At 40.8% G+C, this 22,827-nt stretch overlaps 1 protein-coding gene across 2 annotated transcripts in view; it reads right to left on the reverse strand.

The window, feature by feature from the left end:
* Window positions 1-22,827, reverse strand: part of KLHL29 (kelch like family member 29) — a 389,461-nt gene that overhangs the window by 236,493 nt on the left and 130,141 nt on the right. For both annotated transcript variants that reach the window (XM_066547162.1, XM_066547161.1), the window contains one exon: window positions 5,426-5,731. In XM_066547162.1, the coding sequence (XP_066403259.1) occupies window positions 5,426-5,686 (261 nt within the window). In that variant the 5' untranslated portion in view covers window positions 5,687-5,731. The remainder of the gene's footprint in view (window positions 1-5,425; window positions 5,732-22,827) is intronic.

Consider the following 22,827-nt stretch of genomic DNA (forward strand, 5'->3'; position numbering starts at 1 on the left):
CTTGTATTCCAATATTTATAATCTCTCTCTTTATGCAAGCATCTTATGTTTTATAATAAAAAGAGTACATAAATTTCAGTTACCGTAGCAGAGCAAATTGTTGTATGTAATTAGTCATGTACAACATAAGGCGTAACTTGAAAAACAATTCGTGTTTATTCTTCCTCTGCTTAATCAATATTTTAAATATTTGTGGAAGCTGTACACCAACTTTGCAAATCACCACCTCCTAAGTGAGAGAAACAGAACAGACAACACAAATCCTGCAACCTACTGCAAATCATCAGCATCTGACAGGCTGCTGTTCAGGGAGCTACATTTTCTTGGCCCGTGAAAGAAAGAAGAATATAACATTTTACTTCTGTGCTGTTGCCCTTTATTCCTTCTTACCATGCATTCCTCAGCCACACTGACTTGTTTTTCCTTTACCGTAAGAATTTTCTTCCCTCTCCACTTGTTTTTAATGCTATTTAGTTAGCACTGATGCACAAAGTCAGCGGTGGCTACTTCTTCGCCTGCAATCCTTGCCTGACTTTCCAGAGAGGTTAACAAATGTTTGATCATCACTGTCTTCCCTCCCACAGCATAACCCGTGGCTAACCACAGTGGGATAAACTCTGGTAGCAAAAACACACAAGTCTTAAATGCTAAAGGAGTACTGTGAGAACAGGAGGCCACAATCACGCCTCAGTTACACTATTTAAAGACTTAAAAACTGCACAGTTATCCCTGAGCTCAGCTAGAGAAAATTTTATCAAAACTTAAGACTGGTGTTTTTGTAAAATTTGTCATAGGTTTAACCTTGAGAATAACAAATCATTAAGTGTTGGGGGGCTGAAGAATCAATTTATGTTCCAAGCAAAGGGTTTTTAAAATTAAGGTTGAAAAAAAAATTAGATCTCGCCTGGTGGTGCACAGATTCTGTTGATGTATCAATCTTTTCAGGCATTTAAAAATAATATAGAGATGATAAAAGTAAATGTTCTATAACCAAAAAATCTCTTGGTAATAAAATTTCAAATTACAGCCCATGACAACACTTCTAAATTGAAGCTGTGATACAGGAGCTTTGATGGAGAAAATTGTACAAGTAACTCGCAAAGTAATTCGGAAAAGCAACAAAGAATGAAGGTGCTGCTGAGATGAACAGAAAACATAGCTGGAATGGTGTGCAGCATCCTTAAATGAATTTCAGACTGTTTTGTTGCCAATATCTTAAGCAGTGCTGTAATCTTATAAGGATTTCTTGGATAGTTTCCATCGACCAATAAATAACCTCACTACAGAAAAAAACCCCAAACTCCACCGAGTATAGAACCAGCCCTGAACTCAATCATCATACATGGCTGAGCTCAGAGTCTGACAGATTGATCCAAACACAGAGTTTATTGGCAAGATTTCCACCTTCCTATGGACTACTGGTAGAGGGGTTGAGGAAATATCTCTGACTCATCCCTCCAAACTCTGCTGCCTCTGGGTGCCAGTCTGTGGCCCAACCCTTTGGGTACAGAATCAGGGTAGAAAAACCAAATTGTGTAAAAGAGTTGAAACTTTGCTCATAGTGGCACAGAATGAGCAGAAAACCAAAAATCACTACCTCTAGGTGGTGCCTCACTTTTGCTGTCAATATACTGGGTGTGCAGCATCAAACTATTTCTTAGAGGCTGATGAGGTTTAAATAGTCTTTCTGATATTTTCTGGCAGCCTCCAATGAAATGGGTTATAGCAGTGCAAAGTCTCATTCTGTTCAGCAAAAAAGCTTGGGAAAAGACAGCTTTTCTGTTTAAATAACTCAGACCAAACATCCATAACCACTTAAAGGTGGCAGATGCACTAAGTGTGATTTGTACCAAAGCATCTGTGGTAAGAAGGTTACAGGTACGCTTTGAGAATAAATTTCAAAGGTCTGCAAAGTATAATTAGTTCTAAAGTTCTCCTACACATTAATAATTAGTAGTAAAAACCTTAAGTCCTCCACAGAAAGTAAAAAGCTCTTCCAGAAGCATGAAAACATATACCAAACCCAACCCCCTCACAGCTAGTCTTACATATCCAAAGCTTCCCCTGATGATGATTTCATTTCTCTCCTTTCCAATGCTTTTTCTATTCATATCACATAAGTCTGGCAAAGTCTTTAATCTTACATACATTTACATAATTTTAAAGACCATGGTTCAGCCAGATTAGGTAGACTAGTGGTCCTTAAAACAATTTATCTATAAATTCCCTGAACAATTCCATCACACAGCAAGTCATACAGTCCAGTTACATGTCAGAGAGAAAAGAAGTTTTTTTCCCCCATTTTGAATTTGTCACTTTAGGATTCAGTTAACCTTGAGCTGAAGGATGAGAATATGACCAATATCTGCCAATACAGGTACCCAGAGACAAATCCTGTCAAACAGACTTCACTTTGTTTTTGACAATACTATGATTGTTTGATAATTCGTAACTGAGGATGATGCCATGTATATGGTTTTTTTTAATAACTACTGATTTAGCACTTTGGCAAAAAAAAGTCCGAAGCAATTATTGGCTATAAAGACATGGAAACAGAGGAAGGGAGCAGTTTTATCCCCATGCAAAGGAATGGTGAGTCTGATGCTGAAAAGATGCATATGCTTTGGATATCTAACTTTTAGCACCCATATTTTCAAAGACAAATGAAGAACGGAGGGGATGCAAAAGATACAGAGTTATTTGGAGGCTACCAAAACTGGTCAATAGCAGGAAACAAGAGGAACCAATGACAAAAGGACTGAGAACAGACTAGTTGATTTCCAAAAAAAATCCAAAAACAAAGCAAACTTTTAACTGGGAGGATAACAAGCAAGAAGGAACCCAATCTGAAGGGCTATAGATGGTAGCTCTCTGTGGTTCGAGACTGTCAAACCAGCTCTGGAGGATATACTGAAGTCAAAACTGGTACCTGCATGGGAGAAAGAGTCCCTTCTGACCCCAGCTTGGGGCAGCACTGGTGGCTGTCCTTATCTCCTTGGACAAAAAGACAAGGAGATAAAGGTTATCAATCTTCTGGCTTCATGACACCTTATCCAGTGTTCACCTCTTGTGTGGGGCACACCCTTGCCACTGAGTTTAATGACCTGCCATAGTGCTGGGGGAGGTTCAGCCTGCAGAAGGGCAGCTCAGCAACAAGTATCTCACTCCCAAAACAGAACTAACAAATCCAGCTGTTAGATGCCACCTATCCCCCATGACCTGGTACCCAATAAACATGTTGACACAAATTGTTGCAAAAGGTAGGCAGGCTGTGATCTCTCCATAGCTCAAGGCAGCTTAGCACATGCTTGGTTTATTGTTAAAGTATTGTTGTATTTTTAATTCTTATGTTTTTATTTTTAAAAGAAAGCAAGTAACCACATTGTTTTTCTAACTTGTGATCTCTTCAATATATAGATGCAATTTTTTGTGCCTAGCCATTAGCTGGATTCTACCAGGGAAAAGCCTTGGCTGGTTACACTGTTGGCCACAAGTGTAAGTCTGTTGTGTGTGAGGGAGAGACACAGGCAGGCAGGATGAACAGAAGTGTGCATGAGCACCTGGTGTTTTTTGTGACACCATTTCACATTATTAGTTAGAAGCTTGCTAGGCACCATACCCTTACATCTCTGTTTACCCTACCTACCTACCTACCTACCTACCTACCTACCTACCTACCTACCTACCTACCTATCTACCTCTCTTACTTCTTCACATTTTTTTCCTACTCAATACATGCAAGTTTGAATTTTTAGTTAGAGCTCCTTAGTTGATTCACAGCAGAAGAAGCTGGGGCAAAACCTCTATGCATTTTTACACACTTATTTTATGGGAGATTACACAACTGATTAACAGTTCTCAGAATAAAAAGTGTCTCCTGTTACCTCCATTCTTGTCTATTTACTGCTTTTGATCTATTCATGCCAAAACATTCTTACTAATGAAAGTCATCAGAAAATTGTCTAATAAGGTAATTTAGAAGACAGTTCACATCTAGTATATGATCAAAAGGCACTTAACTTGCAGTTCCTGCCTCCTCTCCCCCAATAAACACATGGTTTACTAGCAGTGATAAGCTTCAAAATGGTTTTGAACATCTGGGAAAAGGGCTGATCAGCTCCAGACAATTGTTGGACTCTAAGCAGACCCAGGAACAAAGGTCATGATAAATGAAACCACTGCTCTAGCTCCAAAATTGCTTCAATCATCTCCAGACAAAGCATGATTGAAATGCATCTATCACTGGATAGCATCTGGAGAACACTAAAAATGTTTTGATCAGAATCTGAGTAGCTTCTTCCAAATGATAATAATTTTAAGATGCCATGGCAAATTTTTACAACTACACTTTAGGCTAATGTTTCCTTCTGTAGCATTGACCTTGTTTTTCTACAGTGTGAAAAAAATCAATATAATAATGGTACTGCAGCAAAATTTCAGCTTGCTCTTGGCTTACTTTAAATAACTTCATTGTCTCCTTTTCCTCTGTCTACATCTGCTGCATTTGGCACTTTCAGTTATTAAAATGAAACCAAGTTGAAAGAAAATGTTACATATCACAAAAAGAAACCCAGCAGCGCTTCTGTCTCACTTTGCCAGCACTGTGGTCACCTTTACCATTTGCCAGGTTGTTCTGTTTCCAGCTGTTCTACTTGAATCTGCATGCAAAAAGAAACCCCAACTTTCTCCAAAAATACCAAATGTACTTTGCAGTTCTACAATGAGTTTGTTGTTTATTTTTTTAAAGGAAAACTCACCCTCTTCCCTCCAATAATATATTGGAACAAAAAAGCCCAATAGTTTACTAGTGACTTCTATTCTTTGGTGCTTAACAATTTCTCACTCCCTGGTGTGCATTTTTGCACAAATGAGCGAGCCTGGTTATAGCAGTTCCACAGATTCACTCCAACCTGCATTAAGAACGAGGCTTTGAGAACCTTACAGAAATTATCAGCTAAAGGGAAAACACCATTCAGCCAAAATTATGACCTTTAGTCACTTTCCACTCCCTCTGGATGAGAACCACATCCAGTTGCTGTCAACCACAGCTATGCCTTGGTCAACAGACAAGAAAAGCATTCCCAAAAGAAAAAAGGGAGCATTAAGTTCCAGGGAAAGCCAAAGAAAGCCCAAACGTAGGCAGTGGTGAAAGGAAGGAAACATTTGCTCCGCCTGGGCCTCTCAGAAGCATGGAGACGCTCGGTCTTGGAACAAGAAAGACCTACTCTGGTGTATGTACAACACAGAAAAGTATGAGAAAGACACAGACTGCCCATATAAATTCATTTTCCTACTCTTGGCTATCCCATGAACGCAAGCCTTACAAAGGGACAGATGACACTCCATCTCTAACATCCTTTCAAGTTATCAACCCCGTTTAAAAAAAAAAAAAAAAGGTCAAAAAATAAAAAATCTAGATCCTTACTTTGGTACTGGAAGCTGGGGAGGAGTTGGCCACCAGGCTGGTGATGACCTCGCTGTTGCCGGTGGTGCAGGCGGCGGTGGCCGGCGTGGGGAGGCGCGCGGGGACGATGGGCAGGGGCAGCAGCCCGGGCCGGGAGCTGCTGGTGGTGCTGGCGGCGCTGCTGCAGCTGGTGCTGCCCACATGGTTCCCGTTGGAGCTCCAGTCCCGGCGCTCCCAGCCCGCACGGTAATCTCGCTCAAAGCGGCTGTGGTGCCGTGACATGGCGCTGGAGGGCAGCTGCGTCTCAGGGGGAACTCGAGAGCCTGCCTGGAAGGTTAAGGACACAGAGGAGTTAGGGATGAGGGCCCAGCACAGGGACTGTGCTCTGCAACCACCAGGCAAGACCCTGTCGTGCCTTCTCTGCCTTAGGAGAGCACTGTTTCTCCTCTTTTCCCAGCTGAACGTCTAGACAAGTACAAGGACACAGTGGAGAGCTCAGTCCCATAGACCTGAAGAAACACCATCTGCCCAAACTCTTCATCAAAATAACAAGCAAAAGCACACAAATTGTGAAAAGCCAAGTTAGAAGAAAGTTATAATTCAATGTTCTGACAACAGGAAAACATTCCCAACAGCTCCATCTTTCCATTTTCTCAGTAGCCTTCAGATCTTTTCTGTAGCCACTTTTCTGTATCTGACACATGACCAAATATAGATACTAAAGATCAAAGAGAAAAAAAATCTACCTGCTAAATCTACCCATTACTTTTCTATTTTCAAAGCCAAATACTGCTTCACATAGCCCCTTGTTTGCTAGACTCCTCACTGGAAGCTCCTGCAGGAATATTTCACTCTGTGACACCTCCCCACAGCGAGGATGCTCTACAGGAGGCAGGCCAAGATGTTCTGTCTCCTCCTGTGCTTCTGGCTAGACTTTAAACTCTAATACACATATGTGATCTATGACCAAGTTGTTCTATGATCACTCTGTCCTTATCACCCCTCAGTCTTTGTTATCTACAGATTGTATCTGCCAGGTGAAGGATGTCTAAACACAATGTTGTGGGTCAAGACTCCCAACATCTAATCTTAGTGCTGATAATTAAATGTTACATAGCCTAGAGCAGTTACTGAAGTCTTCCTGGCAAGGTCTTCTAATGTGCAGAATGGTGGCAATAATGCTATTTTCCCAGCAGACCTCTGAGTAAGCGAAAGTTTACAGCATTTCCAATAGAAGAAACAGTATGAATAAATTCTAAATGTATTTATTTCCATAAATAAATAATGAGTATCTAGGTCACTGCAGCACCTGATTTATTTTATTTGCATCGCATGATCCACTAAGTTCTTTGTAATAATGACATCAGGTCAGTGGAAGCAATGTTGTTTCACAAATTCTTAGATACAAAAATGGATGGTAAGAATATCTGTTTATAAGGATTGTGGAGGGAGCCAGAACTGAACTCACCCAGAAACATGAAGGTAAGAACCTTCTTAAGAAAGATAAAAAACTTAGAAGTGTTATAAAGCAGTGTGCCTGCTGCCAATATTAGTTATTCACCTGGTAGAAATTAAAAAGGCAAACAAAACCAATCATTATGCCTAAAGGATGAAAGATTCGCCTGGTTCACTAGAGAGCTGAGAGTAGCTGAGAGCTGGTTCACTAGTTGAGACAAAGAATACTTTTCCTCAGTTAAAAATTCAATAATATAAAGGTATATTACCTAACCAAATCTCCCAATAAGCTGCATATCTGATGTCCCTCTCCAAGAATGAGCACCTCCAGCAAGAACCCACACTGGAGACCACACCATAGTGTAGTTGGTACTGACCACAAAATTAACATTGCTCTTAACCCAACTATTTTCTTCTCTAATAGAATGTGATGCAATGTTTGTCTTGATGATTTGAGGGCTGATGGTCCGGTTATTTACTTAGATTCCTCTGTCTTTCATTCTTGTGGCCATCTGATACTTTCATTCAGAAGCTAATTCTGTATTTTCCAGAGGACCATGTGAGCTCAGCTGTACAATGATCACAGGAAAACCCAGAGAAACCAGTGCTGTGAAAGCTGCTGTAGTGAAAAAGAACCTTTTCTTTTAGTAGAGGTGAAGAAAGCAAACTTTTTCTCTAGTGAATACTATCTCAGAATAAATTCAGTACCTAAACACAGTGTCTTTAAAGGTTAGAAATTCCACAGGTATATAACCACTCTTTCATTTGTTTTATAACCATTTTGCTAAGTCAGGCAAAAAGGAGCCTGCAAACTGCAAGCTGCAATTTCAAAATATCCTTTATTATTCCTTGCCTTCAAAAGAGTTTCTTTTTAATCCCAACAGCCCCCACTGCTGTATGAAGCTATCTTTTGTGACTGTTTGGATGGTGGCTGTCAACTGAATGCCCTTCTCCTCTCGAGCCTGAGGATCTCCATTAGCTGTATTAGTGTACTCCTTGACAAGGCAACCAGGGAGAACCAAATCACATCTCCCCCACCCACCCACCCACACTCCTGAGCACATCTGACATTTCATTCAGCAGAGAGCAGCAGCACACATGCACACAAGTCAATAGCAAGCAGTTTTTGCCACACGATCCCAGGCACCCTGCCCCCAGCAATTCTTCTATCAGATGAGACTGACAGGCAAGCACGTCAATAACGAGCAGGAAAAAAGCCTGTGACTAAGCCACACATTAAGAAGTTTACTTAAAACCCAACACCCTCTTCATGAGCACATTCACTTCTCAGTCCAGCTACTGTACTTCATATATCCAACGAAAAAATAAAAGCTGGGGCTAAACATCAGAACATCAGTCTTCTTTTTTTTTTCTTCTTTTTTATTTCTTCTTCTTTTTTTTCCCCCCAATACATTGCATTAAATATACACTACTTGTTTCAAGATGTCATTTTTGTCTGGGTACAAAGTTACTTGACAGTGACAAGATGTGCAGAAAAACCGGAGGGGATAACTATCTAATAAATGGGTATTCAACTGCTAGTGCTTGCTATTTAAAATTAGAAAGAATAGAAAATGTTTTCATAAATAGCTGCTGGGTGAGGTAAGAAATGGGTTGTGAACAGACTAGCTAATTTTTAAGTGTATTTTTAGATCCAGAGTTTATGCTTTGTCTAGACTATTGATGTTGAGGATCACAATCATAATAATAATGCTTTAAACATATTCTGTGTTCATAAGAAAAACTTCTCCAGCAGTGTGTCCCGAGTCAAGTGTAATCATCACATTCCTCTGCACAGAACTTGACGCAGGGCAGCATAAACCATCTTGAGAAACAGCAGAGATGGAGGCCAGTGGAAACCTCACTCAAACAGCAGGGAGGGCAGCAGTCGCTGCAGTCAGAGATCACAGAATCCTTAAGGTTGAGAAAGATCTCTAAGATCATCAAGTCCAGCCACAACCCTAACCCTGTCACTACCAGTTCCACAATATCTGATTTTAGGCTACAATTTTCCAGGCATGTTCTTTGAGATTTTTTTCCCTAAAAATAAACAAAACAAAATAAAACAAAAAGAACCCTTTCTGAGGGTTCTTTCTGTTTCTCCTTCTCTCTGTCCCTTTGCAGAGACAGAGAGGAGAAACATCAATGCCTAATACTTATGAACATCAACACCAATAGTTACAATTAATTCATGTGGTTTTACCTTTTTAAGGGAAGTTTCCCTCAACATTCATGTGTAGACATTTTCTCTTACCTAGTTTTAGACCCCTCTAAACAGCACAGAGGAAGAGAAAGAAGATTTTTACCTTGTTTTTTAGACACTGGGCCAGCTAAGCCCTGGCTAATTACAGATCTATCAACCTCAGTTGTGGGGTTGATTTTTCAGCTAGCATGATGCTCCACACTGTCACATGCAGGAGCCAGTACTAGAGCAGATAAGCTTTGAGCTATCTCAGATATGTCTACCCTACATCAGAGCCATAAACCCAGGATGTAGACACAGTCAGCAGGAGAGAGAACGTATGATTTGTGCATCTCAGACTCGTAGTCCATGAGGAGGCACACTGCACCCTGTTATTGCTGAAAATCCCTCTGTACACCCAATTCAGCTGACACACTGTCTGGAGAAGGTGGTGAAGTCAGTGAGACAGGCTTTCCCTCACCCTCTACTCAAGATGTAATCACTGGAGTAGCTGAGTGTCTTTAATCTCTACTAGAAAGGAAACGCGTTCCCGTTTGTCACACAGAATCAAAGGATTGTATTGTGCAGCCAAAAGGAACAAAAACTCTCTTAGAGGGGAAAAAAATCCCCCACCCTACTAAAGAGAGAGGAAAAAAGAGAAAGAAGCCCATAGCAGTTACTGGATAAACTGATAAATTCAAAGCAAAAAAAGGAGATCAAATTGGTATGAAGGGAGGGCTGTGGAAAGGACTATAAGCTAAAGAAGAGAGATTGAGCAACCAGAGGTAAATACAAATCCCATGACAAATGTAAAATGAGATTTAGTGATATGGCAAGGCAAGAAGTCCCCCAGACTGCATCACTGTGCATGTGCTGCAAAAAGATTGCCAGAACACAGCCCACTTTGTTTCAGACAGGGGTTATGCAGGAGCCAGGCATGAGGATTATACATGCACCTGACCTCTTCCCCCATCATTTACTTTCAGAGAAAGATGGGTGTGGGAGGGTAGACCAGGACAAGGTAACAGACTGATGAAACAATACCAAACACCTTCTGAGGGATGGGACAAGGCCAAAACATGCAAAGCAACAGGTGAGAGAGACCATAAAAAGAAGTTACTTTAAACCTATGGCTCTCAAGGCAAAGTAGAATGTGAGTGTAACCCTGCTAGAGAACGTAACTTTTTCTACAACCAGGAATTTTAGACATATCTCATACTAACAACTTTCTCAAAAACAATATTTGAGAAAGTTTTTTGGCAAAATGTGGGTGTCTTCGGGACTCAAATGTAGGGCACTTATACAGATGACAACATCCAGCCTTCAAATTTACCCTGAACACTTTGGCCATTTGGAAATCCTCCGACCTCCTTAGCACAAAACCACCCTCCTCCTGGTACTCATTTTTCACCACATCTCTTATGCAAGCTCATTTGTTCCTTGTTTCCACGGCTTACACACACACACACAGAGGAAAGGAAAAGGCCAGTGGCGTCTGAGATAGCAGCGTGCTGTCCTCAGGGCTCTTACCAGGTTCAAACAGATCATTGCTGCAGATTTATTAAACTCAAGTGGTTAACATTTCATTTTATGCTCGATACATTTAAACACAGCCCTTCTTCCCCCAAGCCCAGAACACTCACTGTTCTGCAGAAAAAATGCTTCCTATTCATGTTCCTCTAAATGACAGTCCGGGCTCGAGCCTTGGAGCAGCTCTTTCCCTGCTTTCCACGCTTATCTAGTCAAGGTCTCCTTAAAGTGCCTGTCCCCACAGATATAAATATAAGGAAAAACAGGCTTTCAGCCAGTCTGAAGCTGGAGAATCAGATTTCTTAGACTATTAGTCAACTTCATTAAGTGACTTCAAAAATAAAGGTCAAGCTTTTAATTTAAATTTTTCCTGGGTAAGCATTTGTTTCTAAATTTACCTTTTAAATAATAACATTACAGAAACATGATAGGCGAGAGATGTTGGGAGACAGTGACGGAAGTGGAGACATGGTCATTAGGGAAATGGCAGAAAAGGAGAGAGAAAGAACCTGAAGCTTTAAAATACGCAGCTAAATAATCTTCCATGTTTTCAGACAGGATAAATGGAAGTACAGGTAAAATAGCCCATCAGAGAGCTTTAAAAGCCGTTAAGTGCACCTAATGCCTTTTTTTTTTTTTATACCACACATTAAAAAAAAATAAAATAAAAAAAAGAGGAAGAGAGATTTGCTGGAATCAGATCTAGCATGGAGCACTGTAACTGATAAAAAGGAAGATGTCTAAGTACCTAAGCTTGAATGATTTCACATATATGCTGCAGGGGAAATGTTACGACATGCAGTTTTATCAGAGCCTACCGACACAACAACCTCTCCCCAGGCACAGGTCTGCAGATGTAATTTATGCACATGGCACCAAAATCACATTGAAATATATCAGCCTTTCCATAAATTCTGGATATAACTCAATCGTCAGGTCATATATGTACACATCTTCAAGAAAATCAAAATAAAACAAAGTACTAGAAGTCCTAGCAGCTTCAGGAGCAACTCTTCAGCAATGTGCCAAGCAAAAGGTTTTATTCGAGCTCAACATTTTTTATAACCTACAAAGACTTTCTTAGACACATATAGAATCATTGTTAAAAGCCTACATGGATCTGACTAATCCATTTTCACAATTTTTACTCAACTACTTTTTTTTTTTCTGTTTGGGTGACTTCAGTGAAAGAACTCTCTGTTAGACAAGTGCAGAAAGAATGCAATCAAGAGATTCTGTAAAGCTGAACTACAAGCAGCTGTGTAGAAAGATAAGATCCAGAAATATTTGAGAGGCAAGGAAACAACTTTATTATCAAGCAAGGTCTACTTCTGTAAACCCCTGATTTAGTCTTGTAAACAGTTGTAAAGCTCTTGTAAAATCCAAGACAAGGCAGAGAGACTTGAGCTGCTTTGCTACAATCAGATCTTAAAGAAAAAAAAAAAAGAAGAAAAAAAAAACGCAAATCCTAACCCTGTAAGTGAAAAAGGAGCAGTAGATTAAAGAGATTATATAGGATTTAATTTTCCAAATATATGCTGGAGGTGGTGATGCTTTGGGACATATTACAAAAAAAATCTGAGCATGAACACAACGGTGTCTTCTCAGCAGAAAGATCACTATGAAAGAAAAAAAAATGAGATTTTTGCTTTGCTATCTCAAAATATTGTAAGTACAAAGATAAACTAGACTATTCAAGTAAAAAAGAAAAACCCAGCCATGATGCAAATGAAACCATACCTTGGAGTTTCTTTCCTTCACAGGTGACAGAATATAACCTTCCTAAATCCGGGGTTACTAAAAAATCTCTAAGTGTATGGTTTATTATTAAGCTTCTAGGAAATTTATCTTCACTGTGATCATTTCCTATCTATAGTAATTTGCTTTTCAGATACTAATTTTTTTACAGTCTGAGCAGATTGGGTAACACATCCTTCAATTCATGGATCATGAGCACTGGCAGGGTGAGAAAAGCTCCCAAAGGTTCGGGGTGGTCCTGATGCTCACGCTGCTGGAACAGAAGGTGAAGACGAGGCCTGTCTTGAGTCCTGTTGCTTGCCAAACCTGGACAGACACAAACTCATGAAGTTTACACCAGGTGCAGGGGTCTCCTTCTGCAGATGCTCCTGACCAAACAAGTTTCTTGGACTATTCTAAAAGGCTTCCATCTTCAGATGTACTTATCATCAATTATAAATTGATAGAAAATATGTCAAAATATACTGGTTTGGGATATATATTTGAATAAAATTCCTAACTCCAGGAGAAAACAAGTAAATCTACTTCTCTCTCTTCAAGCCTCTGCTGGAAAGATGTCATAGTTGATATGGTTCTTCTCCATGGCTTTGTTGCAAACCATCCCCGCAATCTTACAAAAAAACTCAACCCCTCAAGCACAAAATTCAACCCCCAACACCCTCCAGCCCCCAAAATAAATTCTAGATGCCACTTGCTGCAGATTCTTGGTCGATCCAAGGACCTTCTACAGCAACAAGACTGGAATTTTATGCAGAATTTTCATAAATTAAAATCCAACAGAACTTTACACAAAAGCAAAATAACTTCCTCAGATGTCTCTGCAGGGTCCAGGGTAGCTGGCAGTGTCTGGAACCCAGCCTTGTTAAAAACGGAGAGAGAGAAAAACGATGTCCCTCTGTAACACTCCTGCTTGCAAAACACTGCCCAAAACATTGTCTTCCCTAATTAAATTATCTCATTAGCATGAAAAGCAAACGAAAGGAAACCAAATGCCAAGAGCTGCCGTGTTAAAGGCCAGTTCGTGCAGGTTTTGTGCAGCAAGACTTGTACGGCAGAGCCGGTGGCCAGCACCTTGGCACGGGGGCTGGCAGGATGACAACTGGTGGCCGGGGTCCAGAGGTGCCGGCTGGGGACAGGTGGGGAGGGGAGACAGGGACACGACTGGATTTCTTCTGGGGAAATGGGCCATCTTCTCAAAATGTGTGAAGTGGCTGCCAGGACCTGACATACCTAATCTTGCCTAAGACTTCATAGTTAATAAAGCAGAAATGTAGAATAAGCTACTGTCAGTGTTGCCAAATGTCACAAAATAAATCTCACAAAATTTAATTAGCAGGATTTTGGGTTTTTTGGGAATGGTTTCTGAGGTGGGTGAGGGGGGGTGGGAGGACAAAGGGACTAGGTCTTCAAATTACATTTTGGACAAGGCAGAAGAAATTTCCTTTTGTTTACTGCTGTTCTCAATCTTCCAGACCCTAAAGGAAGCCTGATCAATCAGTCAAAACTATTACAGGAGAAAGCTCTCTGCCAAGGTAAGGGTTAAATGCAGTGTATTTTACAGCATAAGATCTGGATCACTTGCAGTGCTGCAAAGTGCTGTAATAAAGAAAATGTACTTCAAATTTCCCTCTTAGAGGATATTTTTGGGTATCCCACCCCATCACTGTTCACATTTAAAAAGCTTCAGCCAGCACCAGGTGAAGTAATAAATTTTCTCTTTCAGGACTGATGTCCTCTGACCACACAGAATCTTCTGACATACGTTTTGTTAAAAGGAGACATGTATCACTCCTCCAAATCAAGAGCACATGTACACTTACAACACAAAATAGTCCCTAACCATCTGGTATATAAAAAGAGGTTATTCCATGAAAATTGCCTCAGGAAAAAAAGTAAAATAAACATTAAATCATAGAATCAGAGTCATTTAGGTTGCAAAAGATCTTTACGATCACCAAGTCCAACCATTAAACAGTGCCAAGTCCACCACTAAGCCCTAAGTGTCACATCTACATGTTGTAAATGTAAAATGTTTTTTACATTTACTGAACATGAGACTAGCACAGTCCATAGTGACAGGCATCCAAAGACCTTCAAGGCTTTAACATGATTTGTGGCATCTGAGCTATGAAGGTGCAGTTATCGCAATCCTCCAGTAAATAAGTGAATTCCCAGAGAAAACACAGCATCTCTGACCCACAGAGAATAACTAATTTTTCCAATTTCTGGTGCCCTACATGTGTGACTGCCACTAGCCTCCATTCAGAAAGTTTGCTCTTCACTTAAAGAGACACCTGTATTCTTGCTCTTCTTTCAGAGATAATGGAGACTCTGGAGAGGAGTTTCTCTGCATATTTCTGTACTTCCATCTTTTTGCTTAATGGCACTGGTACCATTAGTACCAGTCCATCAGCACTCAGCATCACCCCTTTATCTGGCTGGAAATACTGGGCAGACACCTGGGGCTTTTGGATCAAAACATTCCCTTCACAGCGCATGGCACTGGAGTTGGCCAGAGCCCACGTTATCTGTCCATCTGCAGTCACAGCTCATCACCTCTCGTGGCCTAACCAATTTCATAAAATGGACTGACTTTATTTTCCACTGGTTCAATAGAGTAAGTATCACTTACATCCACTTGCTATTTATGTTTTGTTTTGAAAGGCGATGCGTCAAGAGCCAGAGGGACAGTGCCACCATGCTAATGAATTAATACCACAGCAGTATCAAAGTTAACTGCCTCTCTGCTTGCTCCTCTGCCTCTTAAAAGCTATTCCTGTTACCATTTCTTCCACCACCCTTTCTTGCATCTCATTTAAATTTGGCCCAAGTGACTCATGTTTTATCTTTTCAGCTGCTGGATGAAGGCTGTTTGCTGAATGCAGGAAATCAGCAGCCCACCTTTTCTAGGCCAGAGGTCTGCAGCTTTTAATTAGCTGCTTTAGAAGTAACAGGATCAAATAATAAACAGATCATGAACCACTCACCATATCCCTCTCAAGATATGTTAGGTGATGTAGAACCTTTCAATACTACAGAGAAATCAAATCATATTTGCCAAGCACCTACTTAAATATGCATTTAAAAATACCAAGAATCTAGTAAAATATATAAGTTGAAAACTGCTAGATTTGCAAGCACTGGCCAAAATGTTTTGCATTTTATTCTGAATAGCAATAATTCATTTTCATTCCACCAAAGCTGTCAAAAACTCTATATGCAGTCTTGTACTGAGGCTGTTATATACATGCCAAATGCCTGTATAGCAAACATCTGGACTTGCTTCTGTTCCAGGATTTGCCAAACATAAGTCTATCTATTGTTTTTTTCTTGAGACTTTTATTTTTTTTCTCTCACTGCTGTGCCTCAGGTCGTTTTTCTTAAAATGAAATCATTAAAACAGGCAGAAAGAGCGGAGGAAGGAAGAGTAAGAAGAGCTCTAGCATCTGAGTAATCTTCCAGTGGGACTAATTTTACTAAGTATTTGTGCTACTGCTACCAGTCAATCACTACAAGTATTATTGAGAAGCTAACAAAAATAAAAATTAAACCACATTTAGGAAAGTATATTGGCAGAGAGAAAAGGAAAAACACATATGCTGTTCTATAAACTAGAAGCTCCGTTTACTGAAATGTCCTCAATATCAATATAAAATGTATTAACATAAAAACCCAACTTGCTCTTCCCTGATTTTGCATTCATTTTACATCCGTACTTCTCCGAGGCAACAGATCAGAATGGTGCATTGCCTTCCCCTCAGGCCAAGTGTAATAAACAGGCAGGTGTAATATAAGGCTGCAGTGTCTCAGCTCTCCTCCCCAACAATTGATCTTCCAGCCCAACGGTGTAATTCCGTCTTGGTAGCTCCCTTCACATGCCTCACTCCTGATCGGTCAATTATTTCAAATCAAGCAGAATTAAAGTGTTATTTTTGTGAGGGAGGATGATGTATTCACCAGTGACCAACGTGAAACTAATAAACTAATTTCCCTTTACTGCCTCGGGCAAAACAGAAAAATCCAGGTCTATGGGAGAAAGACAGCAGCTGTTTCATCAGTCTGTTGCCCAAATGTATTTGCCATTTACTATCTTTAAACTGAATTTTTGCTCACAGGACCATTTTGGGAACAGAAGACAACAAAAAAAAAAAAACCAACAAAAAAGGCAGTGGTGAGGATGTATGACTGTTCAAGACAGAGCTGAGAGGAGGGGACAGCACTCTCCTGTTCTCTGAAACAGAGCATATTCCTCCTGTCAGTAGCAAATTTATCCAGTAGATGTCAACACCAGCAAAAAATATGTGTAAAGCCAACCTTAACAGCAACAGTACTCACTTCAATTTACAGTAGCACATTGGGGGACAGTTTAATATTTGGAAGCACTGCATATTTATTTGCTACCATCCCATCCCTGCATCTTCTTGAACGGATCTGGCCTGGCTCATCTGTCCATAAACACATGTAGAGCAAAATAATTTGTTTTTTGCTTTTAGAATAATTTTGTCTGGTCTGCTGAAAAATTGCTGATGAGTACGTGATTACCTTCGGATTGGATCAGATGAAATTTTTCTGAGGAGGCACAGGGAGTAAGGGGGAAAAATACTGTGCAGTGCAAAGCGACTACTAGAAGCAAAATCTTCATAGTTACTAAATATAATTTGAAGAGGTCTGTTCCCTTCTGACCTTCCACTTGCGTGGTTAAGCAATGCAGTGATTTCATGGATTTTGCTCTTTCCTCAAGAAGCTTCTCAGCCTACAAGAGTGACCTGCGATTCCCATGCTGACCCCAGGTCAACAGATACTTGTTGTTCCTGTGAGGTTTTTTTGTTTTGCAGTACACCAAGGACAGTCTGTTGTAAGCCTTTTAGTGTTATTATCACTCAAAAGACTGCATTTGCTGACAAGTTTTAACCATGCAAAAACACAAGGCCATTGCTGTTGACACTTTTAAATCTACTATTAAGATCTTACTGTTTGAACAGCTTGTGTGTAGAATCTGAAGTACAGATTTCTGTTTCCTTTTTGTTTATTTTTAGATAAACCTTGTGTTTCTACTCTGCAATGTTTGCATTTGGCTGCTGAGCATGCAGTAACGGCATACATTATATGCATTGCTTAGAGACACTGCCTCAAAGCCCATCAGGTTTTTGGAACAGATGAAAAGAGAAGGGAAATAACAGATCATTTTCCTGATTGATTAATCTTTCTTCACGTTGCCATTTCCCCATACACATAAGAAGGATAACCAAAAGTATGTTGTGACATCTAATAGTGAGCTGTTGAAACAAATTATTTTACTACTGCTACAAAACTTATTATGGAGTTTGTTTTCAGAGATCCAAAACAAAACAAGGATACATAAATGAAAATATTACAGAGACATCACTATGAGAATTTATTCCTCACATGCAAAACCTTACAGCTTTTACGAGAAGCATCCATCCAATGATGCTGTTGCAGCTTAACTAATCAGTCTGGCTTAAAATTCAGGCTCTCTGTGAAGACACAAACAGTGGTCAAAGGCTGACACTGAGAATTACCATCATCTAAGCAATTCTTAGGCATCAACAGAAGCAGGCAAGGGAAGATCAGGCACAGGTACTGCACTCCCAGTAAATAATCCCAACAGATGATGGCATTTGAGAGAACCAAGTCAGAGCTCTGGACACCAGGGGAAACATCATATGTCAAATCCAGCCCCATGAGGCATGAGGTGCCAGCAGCACACCCCGCTTTGGGAAGCCACGTCCTGCTCCACAGCTCTGGGTGCCAGCATGCACTACCCAAGACAGGGCCATAAATAGTTTGGAGATAAGATGCATATCTTATGAGGCACACCGCAGCTTCACAGCCAGGGATGAGCAATTCTTTTAATTACCGTCAGCATTTTCTCCGAATCCCCGTCTCAAAGAAGAGATGGAAACTTTTGATTTGCTGTGACACCTTGATTGCTGCATGGATGAGTCACCACACCACTCCTGTAAGTCTTATAAATTTATAGATTTTTAGGCCAAAAAGCGCAGGAGGCTGTTACAATTGCTCTGCTCTCTTGGCTCCTCCAGCAGCCTGCCTGCCGGGCACAAACAGGGACCAGCAATGTCGTACATAAAGTTATAACACACGCCTAAGCTTGCCTGCGAGCACCACAACAGTTCCCTCTCAAAAAAAAGGGAAAAAATGTAAAATTATTGATCACTGAATGTACACTCATGTATCTCTTAACACCTTTCTTCCTTGCAGTTTCTCTGACCGGGAGAAGCTGCAGGGATTCTATAAGGGGGAGGCAGGGGTGGCCCTGTGCTGCCCACAGCCAGTTCCCTGTCCCCACTGCAGGGAACCACAGAGCCCTGCAGCCAAACTGGTGGGGCCTCTGTGAAACATTCCTAAGAAAAGGGCAAGAACACTGCACAGGCAATGAGGATTAAGGAAAACAAAAGTATAAGAAACAGTCCTGCTGATATCAAGATCAAAGAGGGAGGAGGAGGAGAAGGTGCCCTCAGTACTGGAGCAGGGGTGACCCTGCTGCCCATGGAGAGGACCATAATGGAAGCTGACCATAGGATCATCACAGAATTGTTTAGGTTGGAATTGACCTCAAAGATCCTCTATTTCCAACACCTCTTGCCACGGACAGGGACACCTTCCACTAGACCAGGTTGCTCCAATCCCCATCCAACCTTGAACCCTTGTAGGATGGAGCATCCACAGCTTCTCTGGGCAAACTGTGCCAGTGTCTCTCCATCTTCACAATAAAGAATCTCTTCCTAATATCCAATCTAAACCTCTTTTATTTTAAAGTCATTACTCCCTGTCCTATTACTATGCCCCTGCAAGAAGTCCATGTCCAGCACTGGTTTTTCCCCCCATGTACCCACACTACAGCCCATGGAAGACCTCTCCTTATGGAGAGGCATCCACTGTGAAGCAGGATTCAGGCAGGAGCTGCAGCCTGTGGAGGAGGATCCATCCTGGAAGAGGTTTATCTGGAGGAACTGCAGCCCTGCCGATACTGAAGTTTTTCCCAGAATCTCCCAGGAAGTTCACGCATTCATCCTCTGTAGAGGTAGAGAGGAGGGACAGAAAGGACTGAGTATTTCTGTATCTGCAATATATTAGTGTATTTATGAAAGACACCATCTTCTTATGGGGAAGACCTTCTACATAATTTCAAATGCTGGGGTTTGCTTAATTTAATGCTTTGAAGACATGTGCATTCCCAGTTTCTTTCACTTTTTTTCCAATGCATTCTATTATTATCTTTTTGCCTATCCACTTGCAAACAATTTGTAAGCTGATGTAAGTGAACAAGCTGCTTGGAATGATCTTCACAGATGGAGTGCTCTACCAGTTGCTTTCCTGAATAAAGTACATATCCATACCATTTCCTTGATCATCTAGGTAAGTAATCACACCCACTGAGGTTGGATTAGACATACACTTTGAAATAATGCCTGTCTATAACTAGATGTCTTATTTCCCAGCATTCCCATAATGGCCCCATTACATGCTTGATTACTGTGACCAGGCTAAACAGAGCCATTTGTTGAGAACTTTCCCTTCTTTTCTTCTTTATTAGCAGGAAAGTCCAACTTGCTGAATCCTATGATGTTCTGAAAGTATTTTCAATGTTCTTAAAGACTTCCTCTGCTAATTCTTTAGAGACAGACTCTCCAGTGCATTTTGTAAAAAATTCTTAATACTCAATTTTGCAAGATGTCCTTTCTTCTCCTGCTTTGGTCTTCATTTGTAAAGTTACAGTATCTAGCAAATTTTTCCCACACAAGGTTACCCAGTTCATTGTATTTTAAGACAATGATAAGCATTTTTGTGGCACTCTTTGTCTTCAAAGCACTTTACAAACATTAAATATTTAATGCTTATGGTATCCCTCTTATCTTAACCCCATTTTACAGGTAGGGAAAGACTCACAGGTTAAGTGATTTTGTTTCAAGTCACATCACAAGTTACTGACAGATGTGAGACCAGAATATATGAGCTCAGATTTCCAGTTCCGTACTCAATACTAGACCAGCCTTGTTCTTTCACTTAAAATAATATAAATAATAATGAGAATCCTTGCTCTTGTTCGGAGAGAACTTAGCTCTTTGGAGGTTCTAAATACAACAACAACAAAAACACAGGAAAAGCACCCCAAAATTACCCAGGAGGGCAGCTACCAGCTTCACAACCCTACCCAGAAGCTTTGTCTTCCTTTTCCAGTGTTTTAGAGGGAAACCCACAACTGAACATTATCAGGAAAGGAGTCAGCATGTTTCAGGCATTTATATATAGCCAAATGCACGCACACACACACACACACACACACACACACACACACACACACACACTCTCTCTCAACCACTGCCTAAACCAAGAACAGAGACCTTCCAGCCAGAGAAGAATCTGCAATTTAAAAACTGAAGTACATTTCAAAATGGCATCACTAAAGAGCTTCGGTATTTGATAAGAAGATTACAGTACATTCAACTGCATACAGCAAAAGCCTTTTAAAATAAAGTACAGGAATAGTGAAGCCAGGCATTTGCAACTAGATAACACGGAGCTAATCGGGCAGTGCGAAAGGTGTGCCCTGCTGCAGGGAGCATGCAGGAGCCGGCAGCTTTTTTTGGAACTCAAATAATGAGGGTTTTTTTTTTTAGCTTTAACATTTTTCATAATCTAAGCAGGAGGTCTAAACACAGGGTGTATGCAACACTAACTGTATTTCCCTTTAACAGGCTCCTATGGGAACAAATGTTCAGTGTCAGGCTGGTACTATACGTCCATTTAATTGAGCTGAGAGAACTCTACTGCCCTCGAAGAAAGCTCATCTCTTCTCTCCGTGGATGTGACTATAGAGCTAGCAGATAATATCTTACTCATTATTTATACAACGACGTAATTATCTCCCAGAGACTCCCCATTTTGTAGAAGTTTCTTTTTTGGAAACATCATCTGTTGGCTGAATGGAAAGCCAAATCCAGCCTCAGATACTGTGACAGTGAGTGCGAGAGCATCCTTTGCTAACACACATGGGAAACAGCACAGGGAGTCTGCAGTCCCCCACCACTCACATGGGGGATGTGCTCCTGGCATTACACTGGATCTCTTTAATTCCTTTGCAAAATGCAGGCACATGTGCAAGATCAACAGTACACAAAATACACTCAGAATTTTAGAGAAACATGGTAATGGTAGGAGCCAAACATAAACAAAAAATAAATCTGCATATTGCACAATTGCCTTCTCTGTGTCATTGGGTTCTGTCTCACTGTTTACACTGCTCCGGTGCTACCATAACCAAACACCCTTGATACTTGTTTAAAACTGACAAAATCTTCTGAGGTCAAGAAAGTTATTATCCCTCCTCTTCAGCTGGTGAGATGAGGATGGAAAAAATATGGACCAAAACTAGAAGATGCCCTCAGGTAGAGAGAGCAGAGGTCAGACATTGTATCCAATTTAAACATGTGCAAAACCCCTCTAGGCTTATGTACCTGAGAATCTGCAGGAAGCCACATTATTGCTAACAAAGCTATTTAGGTACCCAATGTCCTGCTGTTGCATAAACCAAAGGGAACATCATTTGCCCATTTATCACTGCAGGATTGCTGGAAATTCCCAAACGAGGTACCACTGCCCAAATCCTCTGGTGTCATGTCACTCCAAAACACAGGGATGCTTTGAGTTGAGCATCAAGGGGAGGTAATACATTGTGACTCATCCTGCTGAGGGGTCTGGCTTCCAGCTTTGGCTCCCTATATAACTGAAGCACAAGGCATTACAGAAATCTGCTGAGCTCAGTTTCCATGCCAGAAACTGGATGCTGATGAGCCCACCATGCTCAGCACTGGGGCTAAAGCTCTCTTTTAGGTGGTGCTGCGGGCTTTTATCTCCAGCTTTAGACCCAAGACAAGGAGTGGGTATAATCCTCTGCTCTTTCAGATGTCCAATGTCACTCCAGGTTCAGCTCAACAGAGCACTGGAGTTCGCTGGAGAGACATGAGAAAAACAACCAAGGACATGGAAAATGAACACCACGTTCCCATCATGTTCTAACAGAGCTTTTGGGCAGGCTTAGCCAACACCCACATCTCAGCCAAAGACCATGAGAGAGGGCGCTGGTGTTTTTGCAATTCAGCAAGCCTGCCACTACCTTCCTCAGGCAACGCCATGCTCAGCTACTACATGAGGTACAGACTTCTGCCTTCCTGCTTCGATGGAGGCTGGTTTGTTTTTTTCTTTTTTCCCCATTTAATTTTGAAGATTATAGGATTTACACTTATTCTGGTAAAATATTTTGTAGCACTGCCATGAAAGAGCAGAGTGGAGGCAACACACACATATTATGAAAGCTCTGGCACTATATAATATGTAGCTTTTCTGTTATAAATTACATTGACCAGCTAAAGTACAGGTTACAGTAAAGTCTGCACAAAGTCATATTGTGGCAGTAATGCACATATGGAAGAAAAAAGAATCAACAATTTTCTTGTGC

Source organism: Molothrus aeneus, chromosome 3 (genome assembly GCF_037042795.1).
Source record: "Molothrus aeneus isolate 106 chromosome 3, BPBGC_Maene_1.0, whole genome shotgun sequence".
NCBI lineage: Eukaryota > Metazoa > Chordata > Aves > Passeriformes > Icteridae > Molothrus > Molothrus aeneus.